Below are 20,902 nucleotides of genomic sequence, written 5' to 3'. Positions count from 1 at the left end.
GTCCCGAGTTCAAACCCTCTCATAAGCAAACGTTTTTTTGACCAGATCAGTCCCGCGTTATCGGATGGACACGTTAAACTGTCGGTCCCGGCTGAAGTATGACAGTCGTAAGGCGGCCCATTGACGGCTTAAATTATATATTGAGGCGGTGGGACCTTGCCGCAAGGGATTCCCCCCCCCCACCAACAAAAGCCATACGAATTTACTATTAACCATCAAATGTTTCTTTGTTCATAATCGATGATTTAATGTAGGCCTATTAAGGTTGGGAAATTATTGGGGAACTGCTGCGAATTTGATTAAATTTCTTTAGTTGATTTTCGTTGTACTGATTGATTGATTGATTGAGTACTTTATTTATGTAGATTACAATATATACTGGCTTATACACTTATATACAATAGCTTACAATACAGCAAAATTATAGATGAATTTACATAATATAGACTAATAAAAATAATTATTGAACTGTATATGATATGAAAAAGCAATTTGTAATATAATAACTATAGATAATAATTATATTGTTATGCATCTACATAAATTGGCGGAGCTTTGGACATATCAATGTTCATTCTTCGGAAAGAATATTAAAAATATCCTCCCCACTAACTCTCTACCAAAAAGTAGTGGGAGAAGTAGAAGTAATTCCGGTATTTTCGTTGTTTTTGAGTGAAAATGGACTAAATATTAGAAAAGTAAAATCATAATCTCATTTCAGGCTTTTAAAATGATATCTAAATTTGGGAAAGAAATATTAGAAGGAGTGTCACTTTTTGTGTAGTTGAGAAGTTGATATTGTGGTAATTATTCATATTGAATGAAAAAGACTAAGAAATTGTCAAAAAACCACTGATTTTTTCATTGAAGAAGGAGTATCCTTAGTTTTTCTCTCCCGATCAGTGCTTCTTTGTAAAAATTATGAATGAATAGAGAAGGAACAGAATTTGTAGTATTCTGTGATTTTGTTTGGTATCACGGCAGTGTTGCAACGACGTGAGTGAGAGAATAGAGTGGTGAGGTCTCACGTAGAGTCAAGTGGAACAGATAGAGAGGTCATTGGTGGTGTGCTGCTGCCACAGGCTACAACCCTACAACCCCACATAACCCACAGCCCTCTCCACTCCGTCTACTAACTAGGTAAAGTGACTCTTCTATTCTATTCTATTCTATTCCGGGTGGCTGGAGAGACGTGTAACAACAAACGTGACATTCTGGTAGGAGAAGAAGAGGGAGAAGTAGAGGAAAGAAAAGACGAAGAATAAGTAGAAAAAGATGATGAAGAAGAAGAAGGGGAAAAGGAGGAGTGAGAGGAGGAGGAGTAGAGGAGGAAGAAAAAGGAGAAGATGAGGAGGAAGAAGAAGGAGGAAGAAATAGAAGAGAGAGAAAAAAAGAAGGAGATGGGAAGAACTAAGGAGAAGCTGGTGGAGGAGGAACAGAGAGAGGATCAGAAGAACAATTATAAGGTAGAAGTGAGAGCGTTAGGAACAGGAGAAGGACGAGGTGGAGGAGGTAGAGAAGTGGGAAGAAGTGATTGCCACAAACAAATCGCTTTCTCTTCCCTTGTGTAGGTAACCCCCTCCTAGACTCTGCCTACCCTTACCTGTTCACTCTTATCTTTGTCAAGGCTTGTAAGCAGTAAGCATATACACACATGCTGCTACTGCTCCTCCAATTCCAAGGGTGGTTCTTGATTTTTGTTGCGAAGAAGTAGAAACAATTGAGAAGGAGAGGAGGAGGAAAAAGGATAGGATTAGGAGGAGGGAGAAGTAGAAGAAGATAAAGAAGAAGAAGAAGAAGAAGAAGAGGTGTGAGGAGAAGAAGATGAAGAAGAAGAAGTAGAAGACGTGTAAGGAGAAGAAGAAGACGTGTAAGGAGTAGAAGAAGAAGAAGAAGAAGAAGAAGAAGAAGAAGAAGAAGAAGAAGAAGAAGAAGAAGAAGAAGAAGAAGAAGACGTGTAAGGAGAAGAAGAAGAAGAAGAAGACGTGTAAGGAGAAGAAGAAGACGTGTAAGGAGAATGAGAAGAAGAAGAAGACGTGTAAGGAGAAGAAGAAGAAGAAGAAGACGTGTAAGGAGAAGAAGAAGAAGAAGAAGAAGACGTGTAAGGAGAAGAGGGAAGATTAGGAGGAGGAGGATTCGAGGAAGAAAAAGAAGTAGAAGAAGAAGTGATAAAGAGAAGAAAGGTATGGAGTTGAAGAAGAACTGACTAGTAGAAAATAATCTATTTTTGTTGTAAAGAAGTAGAAACGTGAAGAAGAGGAGGAGAAAGAGGAGCAGGAGGAAAGAGAAGTAGCGTAGGAGGAGGAAGAAGGAAAGAAGACTTGTAAGAAGAAAAAGGAAGATGACGATGAGGAGGAGAAGCTTGTAGAGTAAAAATGGGAGAAATTGAAGAAGAAAGGAAAATATTGTGTGGAAAGTATTTTGAGATACAAATTTTGACGGAATAAATGAGTAATGAAAATCTTGGATGAGAAAAAAGGAGTGAAAATTTAAGATGAGATGAAGGTGATATGATAGAGGAAATTATGAAAAAAGGATGTACATGTGAAAAGTGACACGTAGAAAAAGAATCATTCGAGTCAGAATGAAAGAGAAGAAGAGGATTTTCACGCAGTATCACTCGTTTGTGCCGGTTGCACAACAGCTGGTCAAATTTTAACCGTGATTAAATTACACGAGACCCAATCAGAGAAGCCGTTTTTCCAAAAACGCCTTCTATGATTGGTGCTCGTGGAATATTAATCACGGTTAAAATTTAACCGGCTGTTGTGCAACCGGGCCTTTGTAGTTTGAAGCTCATCTAAAATCAATTTGTAGTCGAGAAAAAATGACTGAATCCCGGAGGATATTTAGTCAGTATCAGCATAGAGAAACAATAGCGTAAGTAGATATCCCATGGTATATGGAGTTTATGTCGTAACTTTTACTGTTATCTCAAGCCCATAGTCCACGTAGTTCTTTCCCTTGAAGCTGTGTGACACTGGTAGTCTCTCATATTGTGCCGTTCATACACACTCACCCGGCCAAAACAGTAAAAATCGACAATAATCGACAGTAATCGGCTTGAGATAACAGTAAAAGTTGCGACATAAACTCATTATACCATGGGATATCTACTTACGTTATTGTTTCTCTATGGTATCAGTTCCTCAGTTCCTAGTAAACAACTTGTTATTAATTCCTGAACAAGCCACAGAGTTTAGTGTAACCAGAGACATCAATCCAATGCATTGAGTTGGTCAGTTTGGCTCAAATCTCTCACAACAGCTCATCCCCCTGTCTCGAAAATACTCTGAATACAACCCCCACCACCGTTCTACAAAATACCTTACACTACCCTCCCTCAGCCTTAAAATACCTTCGAATACCCTCCTTCTACCTTAAAATACCTCAAAATACCTTCCTGCTTCTACCTTAAAATACCACCCAGCGTTCTAGAGAGTTCTGCTTCAAATACCGTGAATTTCCTCAGTGTTTCAAATGGTGATTGGGTTATATGGTACGAGACTGGGGTCTGCTTACTACTTCAAATTGTCAGCAGTGTTTAAATGGGAAGCTTTGGGTGTTGTTTATGAGGATTACTGTCAGTTTTAAAGTAAATCTCCATCAATATTCTATAGTGAGGTCCACGTTATAATGGCAGTGTTTGATTAGCAATGGTATTGCTATCCTTGTCTATCATTCAACAAAGCGGATAGCGCTATCTCTTTCTCGCTTTGCTCTGTTGCCAGATCGTCTTTTAACAATGTAGAAACTAGTAGTTCTGTGAACAGTAGACCTCACGCAGTATTCTCATCCACAAATACCTGATTGAAACTATAGATCTTATGGAACTACAGCAATAGACTGGCTTCTCTACACATCTGTGTAAACACTTGTCAGCTGATTTATGATGAATAATTCTATAGTCTGATTTTTACTCGAATATTGGCGTATGAAGGAGGCTCCTTTTTCCTTTTATATAATCCTTGAGGAGGGTTGAGTGTAAGAGAGGGCCGGCTGCGCCCTAACTCCGCCCTCCCAGGTAAAAATAAAGGCAGCTATTCTATTCTATTCTATTTTATTCTATTTTATCCTTGAAATGCAAAACGTATGCCTTGTATATACGTCGACGCGCAATTAAAAAAGGAACATACCTGTCAAATTTTATGAAAATCTATTACAGCGTTTCGCCGTAAATGCGCAACATTTAAACATTTAAACATTCAATAATTTAAACATTAAGAGAAATGCCAAACCGTCGACCTGAATCTTAGACCTCACTTCGCTCAGTAAAAAAAATTGCTTAAAAAAAATTAATCTTGATTATGAAAACGCATTATGATATTATTGAAAAATATAATAATTCCTTGCTTGATAATATATAATTGATTATTTTAAACGAGAATGAACAGTCGATATTACATCCTGTATCTGCTACTGTCTATAGAAGGCATTGACAAGACAGAGGGTCGGCAACGTTGTTCCCTTATCTTTCTCCACTGCCATCATAACGTGGACCTCACTATAGTATCGTGGGATATGGTTGACTTCTTTTCAAAATATCAGCGTTATGTGAATGGGATGCATTGGGTGTTATCCAATGAGGATTGCTGGAGGGGTTTGTGGAGGCTAACCAGTGGTGGAGGTCGACGTTGCCGCAGTGGTCGATTAGTTTGGACGTGTTTATTTGCAATCTCAGCACAATTGGCACAAACAAGCGGCCAAGAGTATTGGCCGGCCAATCGTGGACATCAACAACATTCTGTGGTGTATTGAGTAGTTATCCATCAGATATATCATCACTCTGATATGTGAGTAACTCGTATATTGGGATAGTGTCCCAGTGATTCAGATATGTTTTGTCATAATTGGGCGAGTATTATCATAGAGAAACGATAGCATAAGTAGATATCCCATGGTATAGTTCGTTTATGTCGCAACTTTTACTGTTATCTCAAGCCGATAGTTCACGTAGTTCTTTCCTATGCAGCTGTGTGACGCTGGTAGTCTCTCAAATTGTGCCGTTCATACACTATGAACCCAACAAAACAGTAGAAGTTGACAATAATCGACAGTAATCGGCTTGAGATAACAGTAAAAGCTGCGACATAAATTCCCTATACCATGGGATATCTACTCACGCTATTGTTTCTCTATGGTATTATCTTCTGTCTGATTGCAGAATCTGAACCCAACCTAATCTGAATCTAACCTAACCTAACCTAACCTAACCATAACATATTATGTTATGTTGAGTGGTTCCTGATTGGTTGAGAGTGTGTTGTTTGAATCAGTTGTGAGGTTTTAAATGTTGTTAACATTGTCAACTAGTTGAACCAGATTGAAATTGAGTGGTCGATTTTTGTCAGAACAGATTTTTTGTTAGTTGCAACACTGGTAAAGTGGGACTGAAATGTGTGACAAAGATTCAGGCCGTTCAGTTCTGTTTTATTGCTTAAGATGAATATTCTTTGTACCTCTATACGGCTTATAATGCTTATGATACCTGATAAATTTAGTTATTTTCACTTCAGAGATTAGGCATTTCAAATAAATTGCTCTCTTACCCATCTCTAACTCGTTAGCAAACGAGCGTATACTACTTCTGAGCCTTGGATTAATAAAAATCAAATTGATTTTCAACACTGAAATATGTGACAAAGATTCAGGCCGTTCAGTTCTGTTTTATTGCTTAAGATGTGTATTTTTTGTACCTCTATACGGCTTATAATGCTTATGATACCTGATAAATTTAGTTATTTTCACTTCAGAGATTAGGCATTTCAAATAAATTGCTCTCTTACCCATCTCTAACTCGTAAGGCAGGTGTTAGCAAACGAGCGTATGCTACTTCTGAACCTTAGATTAATAAAAATGTGGATAAGAGAAGGTTAAGATCTCTGAAGCCATGAGAAATAGGTTTCGATTCATACACAATTCTTCTACAAATAAGAACAACTCACATTACCAAGAATCTTTTAAGTTTCTGCATAGTAACAGTATCTTATGTTGTTCAAAGCTTTGGATAAAAATGTAGATAAAGAAAGGTTAAAATCCCTAAAGTCATGAGAAATAGGAATATTTGGATACATACATTTTTGGAGACATTATTGACCGAGCGAAGTAAGGTGATTCAAGTCGACGGTTAGGCATTTGTCTTGATGTTTAAATGTTTATATGTTTATATGTTGCGCATTTACGGCGAAACGCGGTAATAGATTTTCATGAAATTTGACAGTTATGTTCCTTTTTAAATTGCGCGTCCACGTATATACAAGGTTTTTGGAAATTTTGCATTTCAAGGATAATATAAAAGGAAGAAGGAGCCTCCTTCATACTCCAATATTACCGTAAAAATCAGAGTATAGAATTATTCATCATAAATCAGCTGTCTAGTGGACTATAATACTACCCGTTCAAAAACATCGAACATCTTGAAAATGTATCTTTCCATTAACTTTAGTTGACAGTTGACTATAATACTACCCGTTCAAAAACATCCAACATCTTGAAAATGTATCTTTCCATTAACGTTAGTAGATAGTTCACTATAATACTACCCGTTCAAAAACATCGAACATTTTGAAAATTGTATCTTTCCATCAACGTTGTAGACAGTTGCAGCCAGACCTGATAACAGCGCTCATACTCACATTCCGGGACGACACGTTACGGTACGATATAGGACAGAAAGCTCTATGTTTATTTAGGATTTTTTCTAGACATTTTTAATTGATAAATTATTTTTCAATTTTTGAGAAAACATAACAACAGGTCAATGTAACTCACTGAGCGCGAGGTCTACTGTTCACAGAACTACTAGTTTATCATGCTTCTCATACATGTTGGGTTGTATTATGTGTTTTATGCTTCCAAATTTATACTCTAGCTTTATGCTCGTTTTGTCTAGCCTCAGTTTTATGCAATCAAATACAGCCTATAATAGGCCACTAAGGGCTAAGCTACATGAATCGTCATTTCAGACGTTTTTCCAAGTGTGTCATAAAATTTAATAGTATCTTACGTCACAAGGATGGGAAGTGGTCTTTTGCAGGTGAGAATGATGTTTCTAGTCGAGCCGAGACTAGAATTTCATTCGAACACTGCAAAAGACATTCACGTCCAACTAATGTACACTATTTTTTGTCATAATAATCTAAAGAAGAATAATTGAGAAATGATGAACATTACCTGCTTGTGTTGATGCTACTACATGCATTCTACAAACATAACCTATTTTAAAAATTAGGAATCAGGAATTTTGTGGAAGTTCACCTGGAGCGCTGAAGGTGTTTTTTTTTGTAGCAGTTTTGCTGTTCCTATTTCGGAACTAGGGATTCTCGACTGTGAAGAAAACATATGGTTTCATTACAGTAGGGTATGCTGTAATGAGAATCATATGTTTATTTGTTCGGCAAACAGCTGTTTACCGGATTGATTTCATGCATGGAAAACAGCTGAGATTGAATGACTATGTCAAAAAACGTATTTCAATATGATTTGTATATGTTTCAATCTGTTTACCGGATTGATTTCATGCATGGAAGACAGCTGAGATTGAATGACTATGTCAAAAAACCTGTTTCAATATGATTTGTATATGTTTCAATATGTTTACCGGATTGATTTCATGCATGGAAAACAGCTGAGATTGAATTCAATATGATGTGCTAATTCTTGAACCAATTTATGAACAGATTGAAATACCAGTAACAATAATAATTATGTTCAAATGTGTAATTCAAGCCCAATTTACTACAGGTTTAATTTCCCCTAAACAAGCAACTAAGATCTAGATTAGCAGCTAGAGAGCCAAACCAAGTCAAGATCACTGCTTAAAGGTAGACGCAACCCCATGGCAACATTAACTGAAGTCAGGGGGTTGAAAGGGGTGGGGGAAGTCTGTAGAACATAACATATTAGTTGCAAGCTGAATGGTCTCTCTAATGGGCTCACTGCTACAGCTCCCTCCACACAGAAATGTGAAACCAAGTAATTTGGAACCTGATGGTAATGTAGAGGAAAAGATGTGGAGGAGGGGGGGATGTTCGATGAATCGGTGAGAAAGGAAAGTCGTGGAGGGGGGAGGAAAATGTAGGAAAAGCCAGCAGGGAAAACCAGTCACAGTCAGTCCGACACTGCAATTAACAGCCAAAGTCCAAAAGGCTACTTGAAACTTCTCATTTTCCTCGCTCACTCACTCTCACTCTGTCTCACCCTTACTCTGTTCTCTCAATCACTCTCTCCGGTGTCAGGTTGTAGGGCCAATTTCAGGGAACGGGTCTGTGGAATCAAATTTTGCAAATTGGACCGAATTGAAGAATGTGTGCCCGATCAATGGACCGTCCTCTGCTGCCCTACTCCAAAGTCAATCAAGTGAGATGTGCTTTCGCTGTCTCCTTTCATTGAATACATAATCAAGATTTCTGTTTGAGTGTATAGTGTAGTGGTTGATATTCTAATTGGTTTCCAAATGTGAATGAGTTTCAGATGATTGAATGCTGTTTTCAAGTGTAAGTGAATGTCTTGAGTAGGTCTGTACTGTATTTTATAGTATAGTAAGGATCACATTATAATGGCAGTATTTCTCTATAGTTCACGTTATAATGGCAGTGGAGAATGATAGGTGATCAACGTTGCCGATCCTCTGTCTTGTCAATGGGCCATATGAATAAAGTTGAGCATTTGCTTATACTTCTAAAATATGGAGCATTTGCTTCATTTTCTATCAATAAACGTGAGCAAAACCTTTTGCTCATGCTCATCAAAAAAATAGTTTGAGCATTTGCTCAAAATTGTATGAATAAATTAGAGCATTTGCTCAACTTTTGAAGCAAATGCTTCAAAAAAGTTGAGTCTAGTCTAGAGCAGCTTATCACCTTTTGCTCATAGTAAAATGGCTCAACTAGTTCGTATGAGGAAGAGGAAACTATACCAGATACGATCACAACCAATAGTTGAGAACTATAGAACTCTTTTTAGATTCAACCATGATATATATCACCATTATCCCTACAAAATAATAAATACAAAAGATAGCTACCTGTTATAAAATTGCCATCACAAAATAGGAAATAGGCATTTAAGAAGATGAGACTGTAGAGGATTATAAGAAGGCTATTGATATTATATGGATATGCTGAAGATTATTATAGAGATGACATTTTTTCACACTATTATTTCAAAATTCTAAACTCAACTAACCTAAAACTCTATTCATAAATGGAAAACAGAGCAGACGACGCAAACACAAGCGGTGCACCATACTTGCATATTTAGCGCTTCCGTGAGCTATAAAAACAAAGTAAGGCTACAAAAGCGAATCAGCTGATGAAAAATCTTTAAAATACGTGAGCATTTGCTCCAGAGCTCAGGAGCATAAGGTAAGTGTATAAGGTAAAGCTTATTCATATAAAAATGAGCAAATGCTTTTGCTTCTACCTTTTGCTCATGAGCAAAACCTTATGCTCCATGCTTTTGCTCATGAGCATTTGCTCTGGTTTTATTCATATGGTCCAATGTCTTCTATAGATGGTAGCTGATACAGGTTTATTGATGTAATATTAACTGTTCATTCTCGTTTAAAATAACCAATTATATTTTATTAAGCAATAAATTATATTTTTCAATAATTCCCTAATGAGTTTTTACAGGTAAGATGAAATTCTTGTTAATTAATTATTCATTCTACATTGTTAAAAGACGTTACGGCAACAGCGCAAAGCGAGAAAGAGATAGTGCTATCCGCTTTGTTGAATGATAGACAAGGATAGCAATACCATTGCTAATCGAACATTCCCATTATAATGTCTACCTCACTATAGCATTGGTGTTGCTCTCCTTGTCTATCATTCGATGAAGCAGGTATTTTAAACAAGAATGAACAGTTCATATTACATTGGGTATACCGGTATCATCTTCTATAGAAGACAGTGGTAAGGCAGAGAATCGGCAACTCTTTTCTCTTCATTGACATTATAACGTGGACCTCACCATAGTTTACTGTCAATAGTTTTCCTATTCTCGAAATTTATGTTACATATAAGATTTTCTTTATAATATTTCAGGTATCTACTATAGAAGACGGTGTGGTATAATAAAAGAAATATGATTTTTTTATAAAATCATATGAAATATGATATTTCTATAAAATACATGTGTGGCAACTATGGACTCCTATCATTCCAACTCCTTTTACTTTCCTTGCCCTACTACCATAGGTAAGGAAAGTATTGCTTTCCAAAAAAAATTGAGATACCCCGATTTCAAGTTTTCTATACGTTTCAAGGTCCCCTGAGTCCAAAAACATGATTTTTGGGTGTTGGTCTGTGTGTGTGTGTGTGTGTGTGTGTGTGTGTGTGTGTATGTATGAGTGTATGTGCGTCTGTGTACACGATATCTCATCTCCCAATTAACGGAATGACTTGAAATTTGGAACTTAAGGTCCTTTCACTATAAGGATCCGACACGAACAATTTCGATCAAATGCAATTCAAGATGGCAGCTAAATTGGCGAAAATGTTGTCAAAAACAGGGTTTTTCGTGATTTTCTCGGAAACGGCTCCAACGATTTTGATCAAATTCATACCTAAAATAGTCATCGATAAGCTCTATCAACTGCCACAAGTCCCATATCTGTAAAAATTTTAGGAACTCCGCCCCATCAATGCAGAAAGATTCCCAATTATCAGGCTTCAAATACAATTGAAACAAAAAAAATCAAGTGGAGTAGATTGAGCATGAAAATCTCTACAATTAATGTTCAGTAACATTTTCACCTAAAATTGAAAATAAGCTTTAAATTCGAGAAAATGTGATTATTCAATTGCAAATTATTGTCGATTCTATTAAATCATTCACTATGAAGAGATAGCAGACCTCATGTGTGTCTCCAGCGTTATTACCCTGTCACCAGCTGGCTCAAATCACTGAATAGTAGACTTGAGATGTGCGGGAACATTAGCGTCAGGTGATCAATTTTCATAACGCCAAGGAAAGTTGTGTGAGTGCGCCACACCAGATTTTTTATAACGTAAATCTATTTGTAGACAAGCATACTTTCTCGTAGATAAGAGAATAATAGTTACAGTTATCTGCTAATTCCAATACGTTGGGTAACTGTTATCATTTCTTGAATCAGAAGTTGATATTTGTATTCAATTTATCAATGGAAAGTTGATTGAGGGGCTGTATTGGGTTGAATAGCCGACCTGTAACATTCCATTAACCTTGGATGTTCTGCTAACTTCACAAGACATTTGCCTACTTGAGGGTAGGCCCACTTGCAAAGCTAACTTAGGCATTGATTGTTCAGCCAAGGAATTCAAAGTTTAGACAGTCACAGTACAAACAGACACAACTCGCTCACAAGTCAACTTGAGTCAGGCATTCATAGATCTCTCTCTCTCTCACTCTCTGTTTCGATATCATTTACTCTTACTCAACCTCTCTCTCTCCCTAACTTTTCAACTTGAGTTAGGCATTTACAGAACTCTTTTACTCTCTCTCTCTCTGTCTTCCTCCTACTCTCACTCATACTCTCTCTCTCTCTCTCTTTCGCTATCATTTACTCTTACTCAACCTCTCTCTCCCTCACTTCTCTACTTGAGTTAGGAATTTATAGAAATATATCTCTCTCTCTCCCTAATCACACTTTCTCTTTGTCTTCCATGTACTCCCACTTCATCTTTCTCTTCCTTTCTCACTCACTTTTCAAGTCTGTCATTTCTACAACTCTCTTCAGACTCCTCTCTTACTATATCTCTCGCTCTCTCTCACTCTATCTCTCTTTCTCTCTCTTATTTGGTAGAGAGTTAGTGGGGAGGATATTTTTAATATTCTTTCCGAAGAATGGACATTGATATGTCCAAAGCTCCGCCAATTTATGTAGATGCATAACAATATTATTATCTGTAGTTATTATATTACAAATTACTTTTTCATATCATATACAGTTCAATAATTATTTTCTTAGTCTATATTATGTAAATTCATCTATAATTTTGCTGTATTGTAAGCTATTGTATATAAGTGTATAAGCCAGTATGTAATCTACATAAATAAAGTACTCAATCAATCAATCTTCCCCCTACTCACACTTCATCTTTCTCTTCCTTTCTCACTCACTTTTCAAGTCTGTCATTTCTACAACTCTCTTCAGACTCGTCTCTTACTATCTCACTCTTTCTCTCTCTCTCTCTCCCTCTCTCTCTCTCCCTCTCTCTCTCGCTCTCTTTCCCTCCAACACTCACATACACTTAGTCGATTTCCTGCTTTCTTGCATTCTTCCACCCTCACTCGCTCTTTCTCTCTGAACATCTCTCTCCCTCTAACACTTACACTTACTCAGTTTCACGTTTTCTCGCAATCTCTCTCTCTCTCTCTCTCTGATCAGAAACAACGTCAAACAATGCTCCAGGTTTGACACTAACAACATTCTGGCTCCACGGGGTTCCCTCGTCAAATGCACGTAGCACCAGCAAATCTGTGTGAGAAACAGCGTTGCCTATTCCTCATACCTCATGTCTCCCTGCCTCAAAATGTGGCAAACTCCTCACTCAAATCTTGTGTGAAAAACGAGGACTTTTCTTGCTGTCCTTTCACTGTCTTCTTCTGTCTAATGTCATAATTGACCGAGCGAAGTGAGGTCTAAGATTCAAGTCGACGGTTTGGCATTTCTCTTAATGTTTAAATGTCGACGTATATACAAGGTTTTTGGAAATTCTGCATTTCAAGGATAATATATAAATGGAAAAAGAGCCTCCTTCATACGCCAATATAAGAGTAGAAATCCGACTATAGAATTATTCATCATAAATCAGCTGACAAGTGATTACACAGATGTGTGGAGAAGCCAGTCTATTGCTGTATTTCCAGAAGGTCTATAGTTCCAATCAGGTACTTGTGGATGACAATACTGCGTGAGGTCTTCTGTTCACAGAACTTCTAGTAATATTATGAGTTTAGTGATTTGCACAATATGGGCCGGTTTCCGAGCTCGGGGTTTAGCTAAGTTCTAGACTTTAAACAGCTGGAGTCAGAAAATTGGTTTTCCGAAACGGGGCGTAGTCGCAGTTTTTATGATAATCTTTATTTTCTCATTTCTATAATTGGAAACGTTCTTCCTTGACGAAATGAAACATTCCTAAATTATTCAAAATAGCTGAAACTTTACACTATTTTCTTTTTGTTTTATTTTGTGTTCAATTTTCAGTTATTCGAAATTTAATTTAAACGTGGTCTGCGATTATGCCCGTTTTGTAAAGCCAATTTTCTGACTCTAGCTGTTAAAAGTCTAGAACTTAGCTAAACCCCGAGCTCGGAAACCGGCACTTAGTGAATAAATAAATTGATCTGTGCCTTCTTAGTGCGAACATAGCGAGTTCCAACTGATGACTAGTTCTTCTACATTGTAATGTGCTTCCATTGAGCAAGTAACACTACCCTAATGGCTTCCCGTTCAACAGATGCTGACATTTTTAGGTGAACCTAGTTCCTAGCTTTGGTACCACCTGTACAAAATATTGCTATATACTCGTAGATATACCTACTGGAGCACAACTATATGCTTCTTTATATATATATAAATACATATACAGGGTGTTTCAGAAGTAGTGTCGAGAATTTTAGGGTATTGTACCTGGATGCTAGGAGACTACAAATGTCATATTTGAAGTGTCCAAAACTCAGCGGTTATCCTTATAGCTGCCATTTTGTTTTTTTCACTTAAAAATTTTTATCTCAAGAACGAAATGTTGTATTGATCTGAAATTTGGCATGAATATTTATGCTATGAAGACTCAACTATAAAAAATTAAAAAAAAATTGTTTGTTGAAATTTTTCAAAATGGCGGCCATTTTAAATTTTTGATGGCGAATATCTCGAAAACCGTCCATTTTACAGAAAATTTACAAGAGACAAAAAAGTTAGCAAATCTTTTCACAATTCCAATGATACCTAAGTACGAAAAAAATTAATTTCTCTGTTATTCTTCGACCAATCTTAATAAATTAGGTATCATTGGAATTGTGAAAAGATTTGCTAACTTTTTTGTCTCTTGTAAATTTTCTGTAAAATGGACGGTTTTCGAGATATTCGCCATCAAAAATTTAAAATGGCCGCCATTTTGAAAAATTTCAACGAAAAAATTTTTTTTTTATTTTTTATAGTTGAGTCTTTATAGCATAAATATTCATGCCAAATTTCAGATCAATACAACATTTCGTTCTTGAGATAAAAATTTTTAAGTGAAAAAAACAAAATGGCAGCTATAAGGATAACCGCTGAGTTTTGGACACTTCAAATATGACATTTGTAGTCTCCTAGCATCCAGGTACAATACCCTAAAATTCTCGACACTACTTCTGAAACACCCTGTATAATACTAGCCGTCAGGCTCGCTTCGCTCGCCATATGCGTCTAGCCAGGGGGCTGCGCCCCCTGGACCACCGACTGGATCATCCAGGAATGAGATCAGGAGTCTCGCTTCGCTCGCCTGCATTTTTCATTTGAGCATTTTTATCATATGTTAGGACAATCCAGTCGGGGGTCCAGACTAAACGTCTGGCTAAACGGATATGGCAAGCGAAGCGAGCCTGACGGCTAGTAATTTAATATTCCCAGGATTGAAGTAGCAGTGCCCAATCAATTTTTCCGCGATAAATGCATTTAAATCTTCAACTTGGTGCCAACCTAACAAAGTCAACTCAACTTAATGCCAACCTGACAAAATTAGTAATTTAGTTGCCAGTTAACAACTGTTTCGAAGAGGTACTCTATCTAGATTATAGTTCTATAGTAACATATGATATGGAAATTTCAATTATAATATTAAGAGATTGGGAGAAGAAGAATGTACATGCTAAAAGACGAACTTTAAACCCTTAAAAACAACCCTTAGAGTTGAAATATTGCCAAAAGATTTCTCAGTGCGCCTCTAAAGGGCCAACTGAACATACCTACCAAATTTGAACGTTTTTGGTCCGGTAGATTTTTAGTTCTGCGAGTGAGTGAGTGAGTGAGTAAGTCAGTCAGTCAGTCAGTCAGTCAGTCAGTGAGTGAGTGCCATTTCGCTTTCATATAAATAGATAAATTAAAACAGGAGACACAATATAAATAGATTGAAAACACTTAAAAACTTACATTAGAAATGGGGGAAATTTTCGGAGACTGTGTCATCTCGGTTGAGAAAGGAGACACAGTGTCCTAGAGACTGTATATATATAGTATATATATATATATATATATATATATATATATATATATATATATATATATAAAGAAGCATAGAGTTATGCTCCAGTAAGTATATCTACGAGTATACTATATAGCAATATCTTGTATAGGTTGTACCAATATCTTGTATAGCTAGTATTATATATATATATAAAAAAGCATAAAGTTATAGTTGTCTTCTCAACCGAAAAGACACAGTCTCCGAAAATTTCCCCCATTTCTAATGTAAGTTTTCAAGTGTTTTCAATCTATTTATATCGTGTCTCCTGTTTTAATTTATATTACAAACTTTAAAGTGTCTTCTGTTAGATATATATATATATATATATATATATATATATATTATATATATATATATATCTAACAGAAGACACTTTATTTTTATATATATATATAATATATATATATATATATATATATATAGGGAATGAATCTACTGTAGACTACCAGTATTTCTCACGTATAACACCAATGGCTTCCTGTTCAACAGGTGCTGACATTTTTAGGTGATACTTGTTCCTAGATTTGGTAATACCTATACAAAATATTGCTATATATTCGTAGATATACTTACTGGAGCATAACTCTATGCTTCTCTGTATATATAGTAAGATCTACTCTACTTTAGATCGTCAGTATTCCTTATGTATAACACCAATATCTTCCTATTGAATCTACGCTGACATATCCAGGTGAACTGGCATACAATTCGATTCTCTTTAGTCTGGCAGTATCCCTTATGAATAACACCAATATCTTCCTGTTGAAACTGCGCTGACATATCCCGGTGAACTGGCATACAATTCGATTCAATTTTGTCTGGCAGTATTTCTCATGAATAACACCAAAATCTCCCCATTGAATCTACACTGACATATCTAGTTTGAACTGGCAACGTGCTCTTGAACTTGTTGGTCACGGTTCTTGGTTCGTCGCGGTGTGGAGGGGAAGGTATCTATGGTGGGGGTAGTGCTGAAGGAAGGTTAGGGTGAATGACCTTGTGTGATCCGGTCTACCTGTGATGACGTAACGACTTCAACTACCTGAGAACTGAGCAGGGAACATTCTGCATTCCTCAGTTTCGGTTCAGTGTTCACTGAGAGAACAAAGTAGTTCTTCGTTTTTGTCTTTGTCTTTGGTATTCAGTTGGGCCTTGAGCCGCTTGAGCGTCTGTAGGGTTGCTACAATAATACTAGTTGATTTTGAGCGTCTATGGCTTGCTAGACTTGTTGATTGCTCGTTGTGTTTGTATGTTTGCTACAGCATTTTCAACTAGTTTTCCGTGTTTTATTGAATTTAGGAGTATTTTCAACTGATTTCCGGTGTTTTCTTATGAGTTCTAATAGTTTTCGAGTGCTAAAATTAGTGTGGAACCGTTGATAGTTGAAAATCGTCGTGGGAAAATAGTTGACGTTGAAGTTTTGCCTGTTTTTGAGTGGTAGAAGTGGTTTGGAACCGTTTCTAGTTGAAAATCGTTGTGGAAAAACAGTTGGCGTTGAAGTTTTACTAGCTTTTGCGTGGGAAAAGTGATTAGGAACCGTTTCTAGTTGAAAATCGTCGTAGGAAAACAGTTATTTGTTGAAGTTCTACTAGTTTTTGAATGTGAATCCGTGTCTAGTTGAAAATTAATGTGAAAACAGTTTATTGTTGACGATTATTAGGTTTCAAGTAGTTTAACTGTTTAACAGTGTGTATTATAACACTTGAACAGTATTTCGGGGGTTTTGATTAGAGCTGCTCAGTTATTTACAAGAAAACTTGTGTTGTAAAGGAGTTGTGAAGTGTTTGGGAGTGTTGCGGTGTGGTACAGAGTAAAAAGTGTGGTTTTAGTAAAGTTTTTTGGGTAGATTTTGTGTGGTAGCCATGTTTGATACGGTGCCAACGTGTGTTGAGATCAAGAAGAGGCTGAGGATTAATGATGATGACGAGGATGATGCTATGGATGGCGATTTGAAGCAGGTTGGTGGTGGTTCGGAAGTCATTCACAATCTGAATTATATCTAAACCTAAATCTTATATCTATATCTGAATCTACAATCTAAATTATCTACTTAATTAGATTATCCTGTTCAATTGATTAACTAAGAATTTGAAGTAATTTATTTCTACATTGATAGGTACAATATAATTCTCAACTATGGATGATTGGGGGAGGAACAACAGGCTTGAAGCCCATGAACTGTTCCTTTCCCAAATTTAGTTAGAAATTGTTCAAAAATAGAATTAAGAATGAATTATTATTGAAATATATTCATATCAATAAAAATAGTGGAACCTCTCTCATATCTTATGACTGTTGTAATAGATAATAAGCGTTCAAGGCTTATTTTATTTCCAAGGACATAATGCCAGTGTACAATGCTTTGTTTAATATCCTTGATCAATTTTATTCAATTTGATTTGTGATTGAATCATTTCCTTAGTTTAATGAAACACTATGATTAATAGATATGATCTATTATGATTTCCAAGGTCTTTTCAAAATGTAGGAATTCAGGGCTATTCATTTTCATTTATAAAATAGAATTATAGTACTTTCTTTTTGAAATTAATGCAATAATAGATTAGAAAAATATAAGTTATAACAACTTGTTTCAGGGTTCTACACCATCTTCAGGTTTTACAATCTATTACTTTACTAGTAGTTCTGTGAACAGTAGACCTCACGCAGTATTTTCATCCACAAGTACCTGACTGAAACTATAGACCTCTTGGAAATACAGAAATAGACTGGCTTCTCCACACATCTGTGTAATCACTTGTCAGCTGATTCATGATGAATAATTCTATAGTCTGATTTTTACCTCAATATTGGCGTATGAAGGAGGCTCCTTTTTCCTTTTATATTATCCTTGAAATGCGAAATTTCCAAAAACCTTGTATATAAGTCGACACGCAATTAAAAAAGGAACATTTCTGTAAAAATTTCATGAAAATTTATTACAGCGTTTCGCCGTAAATGCGCAACATAAAAACATATCAACATATAACTATTTAAACATTCAAACATTGAAACATTAAGAGAAATGCCAAACCGTCGACTTGAATCTTAGACCTCACTTCGCTCGGTCAATTAATTACAGAAAAAGGTTAATATAGTTCTATTTCATAAATAATTTCAAAGGTCATAATGCCGGTACAATGCTTTGTTCAATATCCTTGGTCAATTTTATTCAATTAGATTTGTTATTGAATCATTCCCTTAGTTTAATGATACACTATGTTAAATAAGATTTGTGATGGAATCATTCCCTTAGTTTAATGAAACACTATGATTAATAGATATATGATCTTCAAGGATGACCTGACCATTAACGGTAGGATATGCATGATAGACATGTGTGTACATGCTTGTTCATCATGCAAACTCACATATTCATCATGCATATCCTGTCGTTAGTAGTCGGACTTGGACGAAGGGGATAACATAGGCAATGACTATGAATTAAAGTGTGTAATAAATTCTAAATAATTAGAGCATGAGATTGGTGAAACCTGATGTATAGTGAGGTCCACGTTGTAACGGCAGTGGAGAAAGATAGGAGAACAGCGTTGCCGATTCTCTGCCTTGCCTCTGCCTTCTAAAGAGGATAGCTGATACCGGTATATCTGATGTAATATTAACTGTTCATTCTTGTTTGAGAATAATCAATTATATTTTATTCGTCAAGAACATATGTTTTTCAATGATTGAATAATTAATTTTGATGATTGAGATTCAATATTTCGTTGATTAATCGTATTTCTACATTGTTGAAAAACGTTTAGTCAACGTTGCAGAGGTAGAAAAGGATCTGCTTTGTCGATTGATAGACAAGGATAGCAACACCATTGTTAATCAAATACTGCCATTATAACGTGGACCTAACTGTTTCACTGTGAGAAAGATGAAACTAGTAGTATGTCATGAATTATTGGAATTATTGCAATGAAGCTCCTTGTTCTAAGAGAGATTTATCAGCGTTTTCCTGTTGCTAACTGTCCTCTGTTATCGGAGGAGGATGGAGCTATCATATTGCTCCTTATCTCTCTCTTATCACAGAGTGCCATCTTACAAATCACCCATTTCACTGCTATTTAGTACAGATATTCAGTAGGAAATCCGACTTAATGCACTCTGTGGTGATAGATTGCAATATTGAATCAGCTTAGGTTTGAAGTTCGATTTAGTTTGTATTTAGATCTGAAGTGGTTAGGTAGTGAATACATATGCCATTCATAGATAGGATAGAAACTTCTCTGTTATAAATACAGGAATTTATTGATTTTTAGATTTGAGGTTAAACTTAGACTAAATATAGATTTCAAGTTTAACTCAGGTTCAATCTAGGTTTGAAGTTAAACTCAGATTAAATTAAGATTTCAAGTTGAACTCGGATTAAATTCAGATTTGAAGTTGAACTGAGATTGAATTTCGGTTAGGTACAGTGAGTAAATACATTATTATGTCGTTCATAGATAGGATAGAAACTTATTTATTGGAAATACGGCAAATGATCGGTGAATTGAGGACTGACTTACAGGTATTATTGTTTCTGTTATCTATAATATAATAAGGAGAATTGGCTTATACACGTAGGGGATAGGAAATTCACGAATGACGCATCATCACGTCTCAACTACTCAACTGATTAGATTAATCTAGATTTATGTAGGGTACTAGAAATCTAAAATATTAGATTAATCTAGATTCCACATGTGATCTCTGGATGAATTGAGATGTGATAAACATGAAACTGTGTCTTATTTTTCAATTATTCTAGATTTCTTGAGTGGAAGTGGAGATTAGACTAACCTAGAATTATTTTATTTTCATTATTTGTTGTCGTTTTTCTATCAATTTTTTTTCTCTGCTGACTGGAAGTAATAATTGAAATATCTGTTGTTTTTTCATTGATGTTATATGAAAAATATGATTATGTTTCTGTCTCATTTTATGTTTTTCTCTGATTCTTGTGTTAATTTTGTTGATTTCTATGCAAACATCAGTTGTTGTCTTTCTATTATATTTTTATTTTATCGTTCTCTGCTGACTGGAAATGATTAAGGAAATATTTGTTGCTGTTTCGTTGGTTTTGTTTACCATTTTTGGGTAATTCATTGTAGATTTTTATCTCATTTTTGCGTTCATTTTTGTTGCAGAGAGGATCAGACGAGCTGTTGTCCCAAAGTGGGGGAGCCGTGAGCAATGGGGGGGCCATCAGCCCCCAGCCCAACCATCAGGACAACAATAACGACGCCAAAAAGGTAGGATTTTTTCGAAAATATTTTCAAAAATTGGCATTAATTTGGAAATAATCGTGTTTTTTGTTGTGTTTTCGAGGGTCTCTGCTGTACCATAGAGAAAAGATAGCATAAGAAGATATCCCATGGCATAGGTCGTTCCAAACAAGCCGATTTATTGTTAACTGAAGCCGATTACTGTCGACTACTGTCTATTATCACTCTTTAGTTGGGGCAAGAGTGAAAGAACGGCACAGTATGAGAGACTACCAGCGTCACATAGCTTCACCTAAAACAACTACTAGGACTATCGGCTCGAGTTAACAGTGAAATCTGGAACATGAACGCCCTATACCATATCTTCTTATGCTATCGTTATTATAGGAACTCATTTTTACTTTCCTTGCCCTACTACCATAGGTAAGGAAAGTATTGCTTTCCAAAAAAAATTAAGGTACCCCA

The 20,902-nt window shown here is 36.0% G+C and overlaps 1 protein-coding gene across 8 annotated transcripts in view; it reads left to right on the top strand.

Annotated features, from left to right (window-relative positions):
* The window catches only part of LOC111056377 (polypyrimidine tract-binding protein 1), a 496,090-nt gene that overhangs the window by 237,325 nt on the left and 237,863 nt on the right, over positions 1-20,902 (top strand). For 4 of the 8 annotated variants that reach the window (XM_039439855.1, XM_039439854.1, XM_039439858.1 and 1 more), the window contains one exon: positions 20,360-20,464. In XM_039439855.1, the coding sequence (XP_039295789.1) occupies positions 20,360-20,464 (105 nt within the window). Of the gene's footprint in view, positions 1-16,294; positions 17,177-19,423; positions 19,741-20,359; positions 20,465-20,902 lie in introns of those variants that run through there. The other 4 variants (XM_039439852.1, XM_039439856.1, XM_039439851.1 and 1 more) reach the window with 3 other exon arrangements.

The sequence above is a fragment of the Nilaparvata lugens genome, chromosome 13, assembly GCF_014356525.2.
Source record: "Nilaparvata lugens isolate BPH chromosome 13, ASM1435652v1, whole genome shotgun sequence".
Taxonomy (NCBI): domain Eukaryota; kingdom Metazoa; phylum Arthropoda; class Insecta; order Hemiptera; family Delphacidae; genus Nilaparvata; species Nilaparvata lugens.
Note: the sequence above shows the minus strand (reverse complement) of the source record. Positions and strands in the feature narration are given on the sequence as shown.